This window comes from Molothrus ater, chromosome 8, assembly GCF_012460135.2.
Source record: "Molothrus ater isolate BHLD 08-10-18 breed brown headed cowbird chromosome 8, BPBGC_Mater_1.1, whole genome shotgun sequence".
NCBI classification, from domain to species: Eukaryota; Metazoa; Chordata; class Aves; order Passeriformes; family Icteridae; genus Molothrus; species Molothrus ater.
Genome location: NC_050485.2, coordinates 31,715,702 through 31,735,788, shown reverse-complemented (window position 1 = coordinate 31,735,788; position 20,087 = coordinate 31,715,702). Strand labels below are relative to the sequence as shown.

The 20,087-nt window shown below is 43.8% G+C and overlaps 1 protein-coding gene across 1 annotated transcript in view; it reads right to left on the bottom strand.

The window, feature by feature from the left end:
• Positions 1-19,425, bottom strand: part of LOC118688585 (deleted in malignant brain tumors 1 protein) — a 65,547-nt gene extending 46,122 nt beyond the window's left edge. The window contains 10 exon segments of the mRNA XM_054515679.1: positions 340-675; positions 1,586-1,981; positions 2,116-2,532; positions 4,022-4,432; positions 16,208-16,531; positions 17,482-17,802; positions 18,044-18,091; positions 18,507-18,551; positions 18,966-19,140; positions 19,405-19,425. Of these exon segments, the coding sequence (XP_054371654.1) occupies positions 340-675; positions 1,586-1,981; positions 2,116-2,532; positions 4,022-4,432; positions 16,208-16,531; positions 17,482-17,802; positions 18,044-18,091; positions 18,507-18,551; positions 18,966-19,140; positions 19,405-19,425 (2,494 nt within the window).
• Positions 19,426-20,087: the final 662 nt, after the last annotated feature.

The following is a 20,087-nucleotide window of genomic DNA, read 5'->3' as shown; positions in this document are numbered from 1 at the left end:
GATATGGACATGGACTTGTAAATGCCAGGCTCAAGGAATAAAGGGATGAAAGGGCATGGAAATCCTGCCACTGACCTATCCAGACACCAGCCTGACACATGCCCAGTACAGCCCATGCCACGATCCCACCAACCTACTCTTTGCAACCACATGGAACACCTACACCTGTGCAACTGGAGAGCCTGTTCTGACCTCTCTGTGCAAAAGTGGGGATTTTGCATAACACGTATTTCAGCACCAGGCAGCAGAAAACCCCAGGCTCTCCTCTCTTCCCTGGATCTGCATGGCTGCTTCCCATGGAGGACACCAGCACTCATCCAGTGTGAGCTGCTGGAGAGCTGATGGTCTCTGCTGGCCACTCACCTGCACAGATGACACTGGCATCCTCCACGTGCCTGCAGTTGTGCATGCCCCAACCATTGTGCCGGCACATCTGCAGGGAGGGCTCGTCCCCGCGGCACTGCACGTCGTCCAGGAAGATGCGGCCGGAGCCCAGGCCAAAGTGAGCAGTGTCCAGCGCAGCCAGGGGCTCTCCACAGCTCAGCTGCTGACAGACCACCCGGGCATCCCTCATGTCCCACTGGTCGTCACACACCGTGCCCCACGTGCTGCCGTCGTACAGCTCCACGCGGCCCTCGCAGCCGTTCCTGCCGCCCGACAGCCGCATGCCGGGCCCTGACACACGGCACAGGGACAAGGATGAGCTCACACCAGCCCAGCACTCTGCTCTGCCCACATGGGCCACTGCAACGGGGCTGCTGCCAGGCCAGGCAGGGGGCTGGGGGACTGGAATTACCTGTGGAGTATGGTGCCGATGTGGGGAGTGTTGAAGCTGTGGATGCAAGGAAGAATTTGGTGTCAATGACAAAAGCTCCATACAGAGTCATCACAATGTCATGCAGATGAGTGCAGCCCATTTTCTAGGAGCCCCTGTCCTGTGATTCCTACAACATCCTGCAGAGGATCTCTCATCTCTTTCATTCACCTGAAATGCCCGTCTTGACTTGGCTGTTTCATGCACTGAACAGTGAGAGTGGACAGGGTTACCTGGTGTGCTCCCTTCCTCTCTTGGAATCCCTGCTGTAGTCATCATCCCTGCTGAGGCAGTTGTGTCTGATGTGGTGGTTGTCTCTGCTGAGGTTGTCATCTGTGCCATGAGGGTTGTTTCCTTTACCTTCTGCTCTATCATGGGCATCCCTGCTAGGGAGGCAATCCTTACAGTGGCCACAGCATTTGGTATGACAGGCAAGGATGGATCATTAATGCTGGTAGACAGGGTGAAGGTCTGTCCAGTCATTTCCCATAGAGACACCAGCCCAAAGTGCCCTGAGTCCTTCCCCAGCCTCCCAGCTCTGTCACCCTTCTGTCCCGCTCTTTGCCACTTCTCTGAAACCCTATTCCTGCAGGCCAGGAGGGTCTGCTGTGCTCTCTTTGTGCAAACAGGGCTTTTTCTTGGCACATGGTCAGCTCACCAAGCAACAGAAAGCATCAATCCACCAGTGGGACCTGTGCCAGGGGTTAGGATCACTCAGTAAAGAGATCAGGAGCATTAAGGAGACCAATGAGTGAGAGATGACAGGGTTACCTGGTGTGCTCTCCTCTGCTCTCATAGTTATTTTCTCTGGGGTGCCCAACAACGGTGAGGTTTTCATCCTTTTGACTGTGGTTATCTCTGATGAGGGGGACATCTCTGCTGGGGGGGACGTCACTGCTGGGATGGACGTCTCTGGCACGTCACTGGATATCATTGTGGACATCTCCGATGTGGCACTGGATGCCATTGTGCTGGTCATCTCTGCTGCGGGTGACATCTGTGCGGAGGTGGGCATCACTGCTGAGGTGAACATCTCTGCGGAGGTGGGCATCACTGCTGAGGTGGACATCTCTGGTGGGCTAGTGGGTGCGCTGGTCGAGTATGTTGGGCTGGACGTTCCTGCTAAGGAGGTCATTAGTGCAATGGCAATGGACACGAAAAGCAGAGCTGGACAAATAATGGGGAAAGAGAGCATGGAACTCTCTCCCGTCATTTTGGGAGTCTGTCTGCAGTGCAGTCAGGTCTGGGAAGGAAGCCCAGGGGCACTAAAGAGAACAGTGAGTTACAATGGACAGGGTTACCTGATGTGCTCTCCTCCACTGTGGTGATCATATAAGGCAGTGAGTACAGCAGTGGTAGGGCAGAGGATGGCATTTCTGTCTCTGGTAAAGCAGACATCTCTCTCATGGTTGTTTGACGTGAGTTGGGTGTGACTGCTAGGGTTGTCATTGGCATTGTGGTGGCCATTTCCACTAGGAAGGATTCCTCTGCTCTGGGGGATGATTGCACCATGGCTGTTGTCTGCAATGGGGTTGTCTCCTCCTCTGTGTTGGTTGTTAATCCAGTTGTGGCCATCTCCTCTGTGAAGACTGTTGATGCTGGCATTGATGTCTGTCTTAGAGACATTGTTGATTCTATGGGTGATGTTCCTACTGTGGAGGTTGTCTCCAGTGCTGTGTATGTTGGTGTTGGCTCTGCTTGTTTTGACTCAGACTCCTCTGTGAAAAAAAAAAAGAAGGAGAACACCCCACACATGAGCACTGTGCAATGGATATGTCTGTGTGGTAGCTACAAGCCCAGATCCTCAAGGATGAAGTGAAATCAAGAGCAATTACTCTGATGGCATGGTCCTTCTTATTTGGGGTCAATGGAGAGAATGGAGGTGGGTAACAGCCAATTTAAAATTTTTATTGGAAGTGGTATTTCCAGATGGTCAGCAGGGTAAGGTTCAGGGGTGGCATCTGCTCCCAGCCCCTGGACTCCACAGCCCAGGCATAGTCTGAGACTCCACAGCTCCTAGCATGAAGGGGGAAACTGTGGGACTGCTGGCAGCAGCAGGGCTTGGGCCTGTCCCCATTGTGAATGTCCTTCTGCAGAGGATCAGGACATCCCCAGGAGCAGTCTGGGCAGTGGTCTTGGGATGGTGCTTGGTGCAAGGGCAGGAGTGGACCAGGCTGAATCATCTGTTGGATACATCCAGCCTGTAGAAGGCACTGGAGCTATGAATGCAGGCAAGAAATAAATGGTATTTAAAAAGTCTCTGTGTGATGTGTTCACAGGTCTGGTAGCAATTTTTATTCTTTTCTTCTAAGTGAAAAACACTGGTGTAGCTAACACTTCCTTCCAGCATGGATTCAGCTCTCTAGGCTCTTACTCTCTAAGGAAAGTGGAAAACTGCAATATTGATACAAAACACCTGAACAGTCTGTTGTCTTCAGCAATGCTTGGTTCATGATGATCAGTTATTAATACATGAGAAAAAAAGATACAAATAAATTCTCCTAAAAAATAATGGGAAAGTAAAATGAACACAGCAAGGTGAAAGAGTACTCAAAATGGATAGATATTTGCAAAGGAAAAAGGCATTAATGGACCTAAATGAAGGAAGACTTGAAAAATATGGAAACAATCCAAAGTGAATTGTGAGCTATGACAGTCTGAGCTGTGATTGTGAAATTATTATTGCCCATAAGAAATCCATTAAGAATTCACCTAACTCCATTCTTCCCTGATAAACATTGCCTATCAGAGAGAGCTTTGTCACTAATTTTGAACTGTTTCCTTATTGCCACTGCCAGGTGATTGGATGGAACAATTGTCCTGCATATCTGCAATGTATATCTGATCCTTGGGGTTTTTAATAGATTTGCATGGATGAGCAAGCACAATTTTTACATAATGAGAAATCCACAAATCTGTAGGGGGATGGAATATAAGAAAATAAAAACAGTGTAGAAAGTAGTCTTACCCCTAAGGAGTTGCAGCTGGGCCAATTATCAAAGATCAGGAACAAACCTGATTTTAACAGGCCACAGCTGTAACCAATGAGACGAAGATGCTATAAAAGAGTGGGGTGGCTGGTTGAGAGGGCAACTGGAGTTAGTTGGCTGCTTTGTGAAGAAGAAAGAGTCAGTGCTCTGAGGAGATTCCCATGAGAAACACCAAGAAGGTGTGGAACTTTTGTGCTAGGAGACAACAGTATGGAACCCGTGCAATAAGATGACAACACAAATCTGTGCTGGTTCTGCCGGGTCAGTGGAATGAAAGGACAGGATGTGGGGCGGGGGGAGGAGAGTGTGGGAGTACCTGAACAGATAACAGAAGCATCTTCATAGTGGGCACAGTTGTGGATCCTCCACCCCGTGTGGTTGCAGCGCAGCAAGGACGCCTCATTTCCACTGCACCTCACGTTGTCCAGCACAATGTCACCTGAGCCCTGCCCAAAGTAGGCGCTTCCCAGAGCTGCGATGGCCCTGCCACAGCCCAGCTGCCTGCACACAACCTGGGCGTCAGCGAGGTCCCAGAAGTCATCGCACACCGTCCCCGACCGTCCCCGGTAGTAGATCTCAACACGACCTTCACACCGGTGCCTTCCGTTCACCAGATGGACGTAGGGAGCTTTGGGAGAGAGGGCATGGGCACAAAACAGTCATGGAAATAGGCTGGAAGGGACTAGAAGGAGCATCTATTCTGCCTTCTCCCCTTGTTGTCCCTAGAAGGTGTTGCCCAGTCTGTTATTAAGTGCCTGTGAGGACAGAGGTGATTTGTTCCTTTTTTATTCCTCTCTTCCAGTTCTTAAAATTAGCCACGTGGTTTTATGCAAGATCCCTGCAGTAAAGTTAGGCAGCTGGCTAAGCGTAAGTGGTTTAAGCAAGAAAAGAAATTTTTGGGGCAAGATTAAGGACTGAGAGTCCACACACACCAAATGCTATAGCTTATAAGAGTAACTTTAGTGGAAGAATTCCACCAAATGTTCTACAGAATGGATGATGGTTTCAACAGTATTATAAAGATTTCAATAGGAGTTCAGTGGCTTTATTTCTTATATATCAGTAAAATTTATTACATTTTGAAATAAAGAAATAACCTATCCTGTATGCAGCTGATTACTGCATTCATTCAGGTAAAGCCCATTTGCTTTTCAGTTTTATGTCTTGTTTAGACATTGTGGTGTGATCAGTATGAAAATCCTGATTTTAGACATCCATTTTTGATTAAGAAGTTTATTAAAGACTTTGCTATCAAGTGTAAGCAAGCAAATAAATGTTTTAACTTTGGATTTGCAGTATTTACACTCTGGAAATCAAAACATGCAGCTGCACTTGTTATATTTTACATTGCTGCCAAGTATATATTTACCTTATTATTAAACACTAAGTCATCCAAAGCAAAACAAATTTCAAAAGTTAACACCTCCAGGATTTCTTCACTGCACCTAATTCTTTGCTGTTGATCCAGAAGTACAGTCAAGATGGTGACCAAGCTTAATTTGCCCTGATTTGTATGACTTTCAAAGGGCAAAGCTATAAAAGTGCCCCTTGACTTATATCTGACTTGTTCCTTCAAATATCTACTTGAGCATGCACATTTTTGAACCCTATTCACAGGGGTTTTGAGAGGTGAAACAGCAAACCTGGCAAAAAGTCAGAGTGGGATTAGGAAATTAAGCCAATTTAAACCAGTTTTATTTGCTTTCATTCAAGGGCTGTCATCACTGTGAGAGCATAACCATCAGCTGGGGATGAAATTGGATAGGCTGAATCCTCCCTCACACTTCAAAGGTATCAAAAAGACAAAAGCCTGTGATTATACAAATACAGCAAATACTCTGTTCAGGGACACAGAGGCAGAGAGCAGAACCAGAGCAGCCAGAGTGAGATGAATTACCACTAGAAAAGCAGGAGACGGAGAGAATTGATGGGGTGAATGGTGGCCATATAAATTATCATCACCAAGCTTAAATAACTCATTAGAAAAGTCATCAGCAATTATTCTAAGATATACACAGAACTATTAACTCAAAGTCACCCAAACCACTCAGGAGATAGAGAGTAATCATAGAAGGAAAAATTCTATGATCATAAAAAAGTTGAACTAAAAGTATTTAATATCTCATAATTTTTAGATGTCCATCATTTAACCACAGTGCTAGAGTGTGAAAATCTAACTTCATGTTATATTTTGCTAAATTGTACATAATACCCAGAAGAACCAAATGATACAAGTAATATTAAATATATAGCATATGTGCACGCACATATACTCTGGAATAACATACACATGGAAAATATGTAAAGAAACAAATCTTTCCATGATTTTGAGATCAGATTTTTGGAACTGGAAGAATACCTCATTCATGACATACTCACAGACACAATTCTTGCAATGATACAAGGCACTAAGATGAGGAGGACCCTGTGGCAGCAAAATGAACTCCACAAAATGGTTCCAATCATCTTTATCATCCACTCTGATGATTAGTTCATAATTTTAGTAGAACAAAACTCTGCTCTTTCATCCAATTCCCAATCTTTTGCCCAAACCAATACCAGCCTGAATTTAATTTCTGCTCTTGAAACCAACCAAGAGGACTCCAAGAAGTCTTTATAATTTTTTTTATGTGCTCTGGAACAAGTCTAAGTCTTTTACCTGTTTTGGCCTCCAGAACTGCTGGACCCAGCAAGAGAAGCCATGTCAAAACCATGGGGGTACCCATCTCACCAGGTGCTGTTGATAAAGAGGACCTCACAATATATACTCTCTATTTCTGAAGGGGAGTGGCTCTCCAGGTCTCTTTTTCTTCAGAAGAACAATAAAACAACCACAGCCCTCTAATCTGAAACAAACATGTGTTTGATTTGTTATTTAATATTTTGTAACTTCCTGGGTTTTGCAAAAAGACAATATCTCAAGAGTAACATTTTCCATTGCCTGGAAGGAAGTATTTATGCTACCATAGGTTTCACAATCATCTCATTGTACCAAAAAAAAGAGAGCTCGTGTCCAAAGATACCTTTCAGTTCTGGCTGATGCATCTCAGCATTTTTCTTTCATGAGGAGGTTCCTGGTCAGGTATTGGGTTGGTAGTAGAATCTTGAAACTTAAATGGGTTTCTTGCAGCAAAATAGCAAGAGACCTTTGCCAGCTGATGTGGCAGGTCTTCTTGGGGAGCCATAAATGTCCTCAAGCTTCAGCAGACTTTGAATAAAATAAGATCAGACCCGGTGGCCCTGTTTAAGTATAATTGGGGGGTCTCTGAAGAACCTCGCAGCTGAAGTCAACAGCTCCAGCCCCAGTACAAACCAATTATTTTTGGGGCACGTTAAAGTACAAGCCAAAATTCCAAAAAAACTCACTGTCAGACAGATTGCAAGGAAATGTCAGAGAATCAGGGTCAACTGATAACTTTTTGTGCAAACACTATGGAAAAAAATCAGTGGATTTCATGCATAGTGAAGGAAATTACATAGATTGAAACTAATTTTGTTCTAAAATTTCATTTGATCCTTTGAACCAACAAAATGGAGGAAAAAAAGTCCTGATTTCTTCAGATAAAGAAAATGTCTTAATATATTCCTTGTTTAATTTTACACAGTGACAATAACAGCTGTATTATTCTTTGAAGAATGAATCCAAGGTTTTTCTACAATATGAAATAATGCTTAATTCTCATTCATAACTCTCTTGACAGAGTGGTTATTTTCCTCTGTTTCTGTGTTTCTAAAAATTTAACAAGAAAATCTGATGATCGTCCTAACACTGAAGAGTCAGAACACTGTTCTCCATCTCATCCTCCCTACCTCCACAGCCATCATGTCTTGCATGGAATTATCACCAGTTAAAATTGTTGCCACATATGAATTTATTGCCTCCAGGGACAGCCATCAAGCAGGAAGACCAAAGCCCAGGGGGAAAAGAGAATGATCTAAAACATCTTTCCACACAGGCCAATATCATTGGAATGGAAGAAGGAAGTGAAAAATATAAGAGGCCAAAGATAACTTTGGAAGCCTTGAAAGTGAACATTCAGAATGGTAAATATGTTTCTTCTTTATCCAAACAACCACATTTGCACATGAATGAGGATATGTACACAACACCTGGTATTCACTATTCATATTCTGGTTTTGACACCCTGACAAGAATGAAAAATCCAGTTTATTTGAGTGGCCAATCAAACACTGCAATCAGTGAAACAAGAGTGAGTGATGGGTCACAGTTCTTCTCCAAACCCTTGTAATAACTGGAAAAGGGTAAGGAGGAAGGAGAACACAAAAGGAATTCCCAGGTGGTTCAAGTGCAAAAAAAAGTCTTAAGCTGCCCAGGTAAAAGATCAATATTGATTGTTTGATTAGTTCTTCACTACCTTCTTCATAAATAAATTAGTCATTTCAAAAATCTAGATATTTCTAGAGATCTTTATTATCAGACAATCTCTGCACAATGGAAATGGATAAATAATTTTTTTTAATTAACCTTAGTTAGTGAGTGCAAATACCATACAGTATTTCACCATTCCCCCTGGCTAGATAAATCTCTTGCAGTAACACATTTTTGTTCTCAAGGTCTTCTTCTGGCAGCTTGAGGTATTTCCCAGCACATCGCTCTGAGTGTGCTCTACACTGAGTCTTGAAAACACAATTTCTTCTGCTGACAATTGTGAGGGCACTTTACAAACATACTGGGTTTTTAAAGGTAAAAACAGAAACCAGTGGAAGGACAAACAAGATTATTCAGCTTTCACCCATGAATATAGGAAATTATCTGCACTGGAATAAGGATATCCACAGCCTTCTTCACAAAGGAGTGATAGTCTGAATCCAGGCAGGAAGGTTTGTGGCAGAGAGATCATTTCCCAATCTCATGACCCTTTCCTCATCATCAAACCCAGTTTTCTTGAATCCCGCATTTCTATAATGCTTGTGGATCAAGGGAGATAGCAAGAAATGAGGAGGAATCTGAAACATCTACCACCTGAGCAGTTTGGCAACACTTTCTGCAGCAATATTTAATAGGAAAACCGGTGAACTTGGTAATTCTACCTTGTATTTTATCCAGCCTTGGTATTTCTCCATCTGGGAGCCCTGGCACAGATATGCTATGGGAAAACTCAGCTCTGAACAGCACAGGGATGGTGAAGATTGGGACACCAGGATCTAGGCCTGGGGTCTTTCTGCTTGTCTGTGAAAATAATATTGAGAGAATAGAAGTGTAAAAACCACCATCGAGATGTACCCTGCAAGATGGTGTGGTAGCAACAGCACAGCAGCAGGGACAGGGAAAGGGGAATACAGCAGGTCTGGGAAGAGCACAGGGGAAGGTCCTGTTCTACAGAGTTAGGAAAGCCCAGGTCCAGGAGAGTCCTTGCTGTGCTGAGCAGAAGGCTGCATTCCTGTGAGCCCAGACAGTCTCTGGTCCAGAGAGCAGGCGAAGGCAGGTCAGCCTTCTGAGGTGCTCTGCCCTCCAAAGGTGGCTGCAGGCAGAGTGGGGAGGAGGACCCTAAATCCTTGTTCCTCAAGCATGGAAAAAAAACCTCTCACTTTCTGTGTGCAGTGCCAGCCCCTACCTGTGCGTGATCCTTTCTTTACATCACAGAGAGGTGGCGAGAGCCCTGCCTGGGACCATGAGGAGAAGGCAGCTTGGAGGAACAAATGGTACAGGCTGTGGGGCTGGTTCCTGTCAGAGCTGCCCTCATCCTCCCGGTCAGGTCAGGATGTCACCCAAGAGCACAGGTCACCTTCCTCACACGTCACCACTTTGGCTCATCTTGCACATCTGACACTGCTCAGTTCCAAATGAACTTGCCACTTTCACAGCTGGCTGGAAAACAGGAATGTCTCAAGAAGGGCATTTCTCAATCAATACCCGTGACCTTTCCACCTGTATTAAGCAGCTTCTTCCAAATAAATTCTTCCTTTTTTATTGTTTTTTTTTTTTTTTATTTTGTTTTCACATGGAGTAGGAGAGAGAACACACTTCCTTATGGGAACTTATCTACATTTTCTCCTTCCCACCCATTCCAGGTGTAGAAATGTGTGAGAGCAAGAGCAGGAATCATTGCTTGGCAAAATCACTTTGTCAGAAGCCACGTTCTCAAACCCAGCAGTGTGTTAGCCATGAGTTCACACATACAAGTGGGATGTTTGCAAGTGCACAAAAAAAAAAGTATTGCTCAAAAAACCATTTTCTTTCCTGTTGTTTTTAATTACATATTTAAGCAACAGGATTATATTAATCCTCCATATAAAATCGTATAAATAGCCTACATTTATTCAGAGAAATATGGATTTGGGAAGAACCAATCTCCCAAAGTCAGGAATGCTGTACAGCAATAATTCCTCACATGCAGTCCCTGAGTAAATTTGCTTATGGCTCATTATTGAGATTTTTTTACTGCAAATAAACATTTTTTTGTACTATTTCCCAGTGTATCTGTGGTGCTACACAGGTGTTTCATCTGCATATCAGCAAGGGCCAGATAAATCAGTTCTTGTTTCTCAAGTCACCTATTTCAGTCTTCTCAGACAGACACTCAGTGAGGAATTCAACAGAAAAGTTTGAAACCTCCAGCACTGAAGGTGCTTGTTTGGATGCTGGGATGAAAGAATCAATCCTTCTTTACACCTCAGGTTTTAAAATCAGGTTGCTTTATAAATTCAGTTCATGGTAATATCAGGTGTAATCTTGATTCTTCAGACATGGTCTGGATGGTGGAATAGCCAAGTAAGAGCTGCCCTTCACACTGATTGCAAACCCAAATAACGAAGCAGGTGGCTGGTGAAAGCGTCCTTCCACCTCCATGGAAGGAACTGGAGCTGCCTCTCAAAGTTTCTGGTATGGGATGGCCTCCTGCAGTCTCCTCTTCCAAAGAAACCCTCCCACTGTGAGAGCAGCAGCTACCAGCACCATGGTGGTCACAGCCAGAGGAATATGGGAGCTGGCAGCAGGCTCTGAGCTCAGAGTCTCCCCTTTTGCCTCGATGGCAGAGGCCAGCCCTGTGCATAAAAGAGTCAGAGAGAAACTTACTGTTTTGGTTTTTTTCCCTGAGCTAGTTAATTGCAAAGATAATTAGGCAAAGAGAATTTGAGTTAAAAAGCTCTAATCTTGATCTGATCGGAAAACTGCACATTATTTCACAAATTATTCTGTGTCCATACAAAACAAGTAAAGATTGTGGCAAGAAATTAAAGAGAAACTAGGAGTCTGTAGTGATTGCACTTAAAGACCTTAAGATGTTGCTTTCTGGTAGTGGAAACAGCAGCTACAGGACACTGAGAAACAGCATTTCCAAGAGGACCTAGAGATTGATTGCATATAAATAACAGACATGCAAATTAGGCACAGACAGCTTTGGAAAATTAATATAAATCAGATTAGTTACATCTCATCCCTCTTCCCATAGAAGTTAATCAATTGCCACTTGATAGGTGCAGAACAAAGAATGGATCTAAGCTATGATAGAAAGAGCTTGTAAATCTAATAGAACTATTTATATATATATAAAAATAATAAACCCCCATAAGAATTATAGCTGAATTGTAAATAAACCAGCAAAAGCACATTTCAGAGCTGTATTTCCTGTCTGAACTGAAATGCAAACAGACAGTAACACACGGAGTCTTACGTTATTCAAGATATTTAAACTTACCAATGTTCCTGCTCTCAGCGTGAGCTTCCCGAAGCTGCACGGGTCCAACAACAACATTCACTTGCTCGTGGGAAGAATCTGCATTCCTCCTGAACCTGCTAACACAGCCTTGGTAGCAGCGGGAGGGGAAGTCGTGGTACCTGCACACCAGCAGCTCGCAGCGCAGGAACACCGACGGGAATCGGTTCACGAACGAGAAGGCGTTAAACCCAAACCGAGCGATGTCGCTCCGTGGCGAGGGGAAGAGAGAGTAGGTAGAGTCACTAGCACACCTGGAAGGACATGAAATCAACAGATTAGCTATTAACTCACAGCTTGTCATGAGCAGAAGCACTATTGCACCCTCTCTTTGTGTTAAACCCAAACCGAGCGACGTCGCCGCGTGGCGAGGGGAAGAGAGCGTAGCTAGGGTCACTAGCACACCTGGGAGGGCATAAAACCAACATTAGGACATAAAATCAACATAAAACCAACAAGATTAGCTATGAACTCACAGCTTCTCATGAGCAGAAGCACCTTCTCTTTGCAATGAGTTTCAAGGTTAAGTATAAAACCAGGAAGTAAAAGAGAAATCAAAAGGCTTAAAAAAAAAAAAGTGCTTTTAGAAAGAAGAGAAATTACTTAAATGTGCACGGCACAGAAATTTCATAGCTTAACAAGTTCTGTGTAAACATGAATAGCTGAAAAGTGGCTAGTAAACATGGATAGCTGAAAAATGGTTCTGCTGGTTTCTGTGTTTCAGGTGAGAGCCTATTATGCATTTGCAAACAGGATTAACTGTATGAAAAGAGGCCCTTGAAAGTTGTTGCAGAAAGAGAAAGTTCTCCTTTCTTCTCTGGAAGCATAAAACTAATTTTAATATACTTTTTTTATTTTTAATAAACATTCTCTTTAGTGCTTCAATGTACTTTGGTACGAATTTAGGCAAAGTGGTTTAGGTTTCTAGAACAGTAAGAAAAAGCTAGGGAATTTCTCTTCTTTTTGAGTAGACAGTTTTGTACTCCAGTTACGATGCTGTAAAACTCATGATGTACAGAAATGTATAGCCATGGACACCCCTCCTTTTCATACATCTATTTCAGAAACAAAGTCAGACCTCAATTTCCTCACTGCCTCCTTGGGTGAACTCTCAGTGCTTGACTGCAACTTCTGAATGACGTTTAGTCACCATTCTGAATTTTACTCAGGCTTTGCCAAAAAGTTGTTCTTAGAAGAACATTTGCCCTGAGAATTGCAACCAACGTACACTGGTCCTAAATCACTTCATTTCACAAATTAAGTTCTTTTCGAACAACACATAGAGATGTTTTTAAAGTAATTTTGTTCAAAGTTCTTACCCACTCTTGCTCAATTCATAGACCAGTGTCCTAAAATCACTAGAATTAGGTGATGCCACACAGGTGTCCACAAACACAGTCAGATTTTGGTCAGAGCTGTGAAGAGAAGCTTGGAGGAACAAATTCTGATTCATTTCAACATAGTAAGGGAAGTCATGCACTGGCCACTGGAAAGATGAGGAGTTGTAGAACGTCAGGCTCACTTCATATCTGCCATACTGGGTTTTGTTGACATCAATGACATCATCAGCAATGTACATGACCTGAACCCAGGTGTTCTGCAGCATTTTGCAGCTGATGTGCAAGTGAAGGTCCTTTTGCCTCTTGATGACTTGGCCAGGAGCAGGCACTTTAATCACGTTGGAGTAGGTGATCGTTTCGTTGTTCCCCTGTTTGACACGTTAAATGAGTGTTAAATTACCACATGGGGTCATGTTCACTGTGAGCATTATGAACTTCTGTATGTGCCAGGTCCTGGCAGTCAGAAAGGACCTGTCACACTGAAAAATCCCAAGCATCCAGGATGGGATTGCTCACTTAACTCTCCCCTCTGCTTTTGTTCTCTAGAACATAATTCTGAAATAGGTACAGGGAAGGGTGTAAGTACACCCTTCCTGGGAAGGATAAGTATAAATATTTAACCAAATTCAGCCTTCAGAAACACATGCTCCTTTTCTGTGTTTTCCATGCCTGTGGCCTACAACACCCTTTGCAATCCATGACAATTTTCTAAATGTCTATTAAATTCGCATGCCCAGAGCTGTCCCAAATATCTTGACACCAACCTGTCTACTTGTACCACAGTTGCTGTATGAAATGTTGAATATAACCTCAGTTGATGTAATTTTTGGTCTACACTGAGGGTCTGCCAGGCTGATGCTCCCCACTGAGTAGCCCTGGGACTGGAGATAGTGTCTGTCTACCACTGCATACATGTAGGTTGGCAAGCACAGAAGGGCTAGGGAAAAAAAAAATGAATTATTAGGGATTTTGGGTACTTGATAATGTTTTCATATTGCAAGTCCAACAAATGCAATCACTGCTGCCATTTAGAGAAGAGAATTCGTAAGCTAAACCACTTATTTTTATACTGAGACTTCGATATGAGTAAGCAATAGGACAGTAATGGAACAGGTCACCCAAAGTAGTAGCTTTCAATATTTCATCCTTTGAATATTTCTAGACACTCAGCCAGACCAGTTCTTAATGGATCTGACCTGGTGTTGGCAGTAGCTCTGTTTTGAATAGACTCCAAAAGTCCCTTCTAACCAACATTTCTATGACTCTGTGAAAGTTTGTCCAGAAAGATACAAAAATACATATGAATTATTATGTGGTACAAAGAATATAAGTTTAGAAAATAACAGAAAACATCTAAAGGCAAGTAAATGGAATATTTTTAAAGAAGAAAATGTAGTTATTTTCTGAAAGTGAGTAAGCAATAATCAGTCACAAAACTCAAACAGGATTATCATCTCTGTGAGATTCCTTCAACAACATTAACAAATACTTATGTATAAAAGCTTTTGAGCAAAGAGAACACTACTAAGAGAACAGAACTACAAATAGAATGGAAATTTACTGGTGTTCTGGTCTGCTGGAAGGGACTGATACTGAGCCTTAAAACTTCCACTGGAATATCTGGAGTAAAATCTCACAGACATGAAGTTTGAAGATGAGGTGTATGTGAGATGAGAACTAGAACAAATTCTTCCAAGTAGAGGAGAAGATTTGGGTGGCCCATCATAGATCTCAATATAGTCATTCTGGCATCCACCTTGCAACCTGAGGAAGAAATGAGAATACATTAAAAAATGCATTTGCTGAACTTTGGGGTTTAAATGCTGAACAAACAGTATAATAGGATTCTGCACTCACACATTTCTCATGTGTATTTATCATTCACTTATAGGATGGGAAATGTGCCCAGGAACTGTGGATGCAGTTGAGATTTGGAATTTTTTTAATTGCCCAAACATTAAGTGGTTTACTTACTGAATGTTATCAAATGTGAGCATGATGAGGAAATTGTTTGTTACATGTATTTGCCACAAACAATCTGCTTTATCTGAAGGGTTCAAAGAAGGACTCTGAAATGTTCCAGAGGACTTAAAAAGTATATCACCACAAATAATTTTTTGACCTGAAAAGGAAAGGAAAAAAAAGAAATTAAGGGATAAAAGTGATTAATTTAGATTTCCTTCACATCAAATAAAAATATGTTCTATATACAGAAACCATGGCAACACAAATCTAAATCTCAAAAGAAACATAATGATTGTGCTCCTCTCAGTTAGGCTACAAGAGTGATGAACTCTTCAGAGAATTTTCACCTGTGCTTGGAGTTAGTAACTCTGTAGGCTTCAGGCACATGGGTATGAAAGAAAGTAAAAGATGAAATAAAATCAGAGAATGAACAAAAGAAAATGTCCCATGCAATCCGCATGCTCTGAAATCCACCCCCAGCCATAGAATCACTCAAACACAAAAGATTAATGAATAGCCAAAAGATTAATGAATAACATATAAAGAATTAAAACCAGAAAGGATTTTTCCCAATGTATTATACTGTGCAAATGAAACAGCTCACACCTGCAAAACAGTAATGATGACACTTCAAGAGTAATGGATTGGAGAAAATGGATTGGAGAAATGGGAAAAAACAAATAAAAATACAAACCTGGAGGATTTGTAACAAGGGCTGTGCTTGTGGCAGCTGTATGTGACAAAGAAAAGGAAGCAGGTGAGGCGCTGGAGGATGAGGGAGCAGGGCAAGGTTTTCTACCACCCCTGGGGTTGTTGGTATCACCCTGGCAGTGGGCAATGGAGAGCATGGGGGTCTCAGCAGAATGCTTTCCCATGGTGAATCAACCAAAACCAAAATCCTGCACTCATCCCAAATGTACATTTAAAGTCCAGTGAAAACAGACCAAAAGCAGGAATTTTCCCTTGAGAGAGCCTTGACAATGCTCTATGAATTTCAGGGCCCCATGACTCTCAGTCTCAGCTGCTGTGCTTTTCCCACGTGCTGCTCTCCCTTAGAGGAGACTAAACCCCAAACTCTGAGGCACTAATTGTTTCTGCAGAAATCAGCAGCCAGAAAACCCAGGAGAAATTCAGACCCACCTGAAGAAGCAGAGGTGGTGGGGCTGGGTGTAGTTATGTTTCCAGCATCTGTAGGGGAGGAAAGGAAAGAGACAGGTGAGGCCTGTTGGATGAAGATCCATGCCTGCCTTTCTCCCAGTGCTGGGCACGTTGCTGCCAGCTTGGCACATGGGCAATGGAGAGCCTGGAGGTGTCAGCAGAATGGTCTCTCATGGTGGGACCAACCAAAAACACAATCCCACACATATCCCCAGCCAAGAGGGGACACTTTGTGAAAGAGTCCCAGCATGCAGGCAGTCAGACCAGTGGTACCTGAGCACACAACACCAGCATCTTCATTGTGGCCACAATTGTGGACACCCCAGCCGTTGTGGCCGCACTTTAAGAGGGACGACTCCAACCCTGCACAGTTCACATCATCCAGGTAGATGCTGCCACTGCCTTGTCCAAAGGAGGCCCCTGATGTTGCAGAAACAGCAGCTCCACATCCCAGCTGCCTGCACACCACCTGGGCATCTCTCAGGTCCCAGCCATCATCACAGACGGTGCCCCGGCCCCCAGAGTGGGAAATCTCCACGCGACCCTCGCAGCGGCTCCTGCCGTTCACCAGGCTGATGGTGGAGGCATCTGGGAAAGAAGGAGATACAGATCCTCTAGCACAAAGGCACCTCTTCTTGCCAGGGTGATGCCTTTGTCAACCTAGAAATGAAACAACACAGTTTTGGGGATAATTTTTGTATAGGAAGTAATATAAAAGTGGATCTTTTTTGGAGGCCTCCAGGGGAGATGTGGAAAAATATCCACAGAAGCCACAAAATGTCCACAAACGGTGATGCAACTCCTCCCTGTCCAAGTCCCTTCAAAGTCCTCTCTGCCTTCAGATGGGACTATACTTTGTTGATGAAAATGTGTCTGAAGAGCCATTTTTCGGCCTTGTTAGCCAGGAAGAACCATGATAGCATGGGGATCCTGGAATGAGTTTTGACTTCCTGCCTAGGAAAATGCTGGTGCTAAGTTACAATAAGAAGCTACAAAGCTACAAATACGTGTGTAAAGGATACAGAGAATTTATAAAGGAAAAAAAGATAAAAACCAAGATCACATCAGGGCCTTGGAATCAGTCTATGAGTTTCAGGCCACCACAACTCCCAGTGTTGGCTGGGTTAACTGCTTTTCCTGGCTTCTCGTCTCCCAGGAGAAAACTAAACCCCAAACTCTGAGGCACTCTTTCTGCAAAAAACAGCAGCCAGAAAACCCAGGAGAAATTCAGACCCACTGTAGGAGCAGGGAAGGTGGTGCTGGGAGTGGTTGTGCCTGTGCTTGTGGCAGCTGTAGGGGAGGAAAGGAAAGAGACAGGTGAGGCCTGTTGGATGAAGGTTTGTGCTTGACTTTCTCCACTGCTGGGCACGTTGCTGCCAGCTTGGCACATGGGCAATGGAGAGCCTGGGGGTGTCAGCAGAATGGTCTCTCATGGTGGGACCAACCAAAAACATGACCCTGCACTCATCCCCAACAAGTCATCTAATTCCAACTAAGACCACCTTCTGAAAAAAGTCACAGTATGCAAGAAGTGAAACCAGTGGTACCTGAGCACACAACACCAGCATCTTCATTGTGGCCACAATTGTGGACGCCCCAGCCACGGTGGCTGCACTGGAAAAGAGACAACTCCCATCCTGTGCAGTTCACATCATCCAGGTAGATGCTGCCACTGCCTTGTCCAAAGGAGGCCCCTGATGTTGCAGAAACAGCAGCTCCACATCCCAGCTGCCTGCACACCACCTGGGCATCTCTCATGTCCCAGCCATCATCACAGACGGTGCCCCGGCCCCCAGAGTGGGAAATCTCCACGCGACCCTCGCAGCGGCTCCTGCCGTTCACCAGGCTGATGGTGGCATCTGGGAAAGAAAGAGGTGTGGAAAACTTGGGAAGAGCCTCTAGCACAAAGGCACCTTTTCTTGCCAGGCCCTTGACATCAGTCTGTGAATTTCAGGCCACCACAACTCCCAGTCTTGGCTGTGTTAAACTGCTTTTCCTGGGTTCTCCCCTTTCAGGGAGAAGACTAAACACAAACCTCTGACCCACTAACTATTCAGACATGAGAAATCACCAGAAAAATGTGGACAAAGTCACACTCACCTGAAGGAGTGGCCAACTTGAACTTGGGTGGACCTTTGGCCGTGGCATCTGTAGGGAAGAAAGAGGAAGTAACAAGTGAGCTCCTGGTGGATGAAGGAGCATGGCCAGGTTACTCCCAAGACTGGGGATGTTGGTGCCACTGTGGAACATGGGAGATGGAGAGCTTGATGGTGCCACCACAGTGGTCCTTCATTGTGGGATCAACCAAAAACATAATCCCACACTCATTCCCAACACACATCAAATTCCAGCCAGCAAAAACCACAAGCAGGTGCCTTTCCTTGCCAGGGCCTGGGCAATGCTCTGTGATCAAGCTACCACGACTCCCAGTCTCAGCTGCATTCTGCTGTGCTTTTCTGAGGCTCTACTCTGCCTTGGAGAAGACTAAACCCCAAACTCTGAGGCACTAATTGTTTCTGCAGAAAGCAGCAGCCAGAAAACCCAGCAGAAATTCAGAACTCACCTGAAGGAGCAGAGACAGTGAGGCTGGCTGTGGCATTGGTGGCATCTGCAGGGGAGGAAAGGAAAGAAGCAATTAGGGCTCTGTTGGATGAAGTAGGGTGGCCAGGTTTCTCCCAGTGCTGGGCATGGTGCTGCCACCCTGTCCCACAGCAGATAGAGAGCTTGGGGGTGTCAGCAGGGTGGTTTTTCCTGGTGGGATCAACCAGAAACATAACCCTGCTCTCATTGCCAGCACACACCAAATTGCAGTCAGCAAAGACCACAAGCAGGCACCTTCCCTTGCTGGCACCTTGGCATGGGTCTGCAAGTTTCAGGCCAACAGGAGTGCCACCCTTGGCTTCAGATGTGCTTTTCCTGGGCTCTGTTGTCCCATGAAGGTAACCAAACCCCAAACTCTGCAGAAATTACTGGTTCCTCAAAAAAAGCACTGGCCAGAAATTTCAGAGAGACTCAGACCCACCTGGAGGAATGGAAGGCATTAACATGGATGTATCAGTGGTTGTGGCATATGGAGACATGGAAGATGAAGCAGGTGAGTCCCTGGTGGGTGAAGAATCATGATCCCAGTGGTGGGGATGTTGGTCCAACCCTGTCAAGTTGGAGATGGAGAGCAATGTGTCAATATCCAGGCTGATCTATCGAGGAAGGAGTAAGGAAACCAAGAATTTTTTGACACGTATTCAAAACACTTTTTTTCCCTATAAAACGAGACTTAATTTTTTTGGTCACCCTGAGATGTTGTGGATTTCCCTTCACTGGCCACTTTTCAGGTCAGACATGGCTCTGAGCACCTGTTTTAAGCTGGCTATGTTTCTTTTGGGAGATTTAAGCCAGAAGATTATTAAAATTGCCTTGTAACCCAAATCACTCCATAATTCTTGACTCCATGAGTGCATTACTTTCAGACTCTTGTTGTACATGGCTGCTTTCAGAGACTTAATTTACATCTGACAAGCAAATTCATATCAGGTGTGTTTTCCCTAGAGAGCTACACCTTCTGGGATGCAGGGCAAAGATCTGGTCTCTGTGAAATAAGAGATAATTAGTAATGTCATATTCCACAAGGGTGTGGTAGCCTCACAAAATTATCTTTTCAATTAATAAAAAGATGCAGACAGGGACAACTGAAGGCAAATCTCCCAACTAGCAAACCTGTTTTTCATACATGCATGTTTGGATTAATGTCTGGCAAGACTAAAGAGAATAATTTGCATTTTTGACTAATACTTTAATTTTTTAGTTGCAATTCTTAATTTGTATTTGCTAGGAATAGACAGGATTTGCTGGGAGATTAATAAACCAAGCATTAAAGTCTTATTGATAACCCAATAAAGTGAAATACAGAAAATTTGCAGGAAGAGGTGCCTGGGCATGAGTAATACAGAATATTTTTGGAACTCCCTTAAATCTGTGCTTCTAACCACAGTACTTTCAGTTGTTTGTATACACAGGTTTATCTGTAAAATTAAATTAGTCATAAAAATCCCCAAAACAAGAACAAAGAAAACTTGCATAAATATATTCATGATTTTAATGCAAGAAGATATCAGTGACCTGCTTGGTTAGGCTCAATGTCTGATAC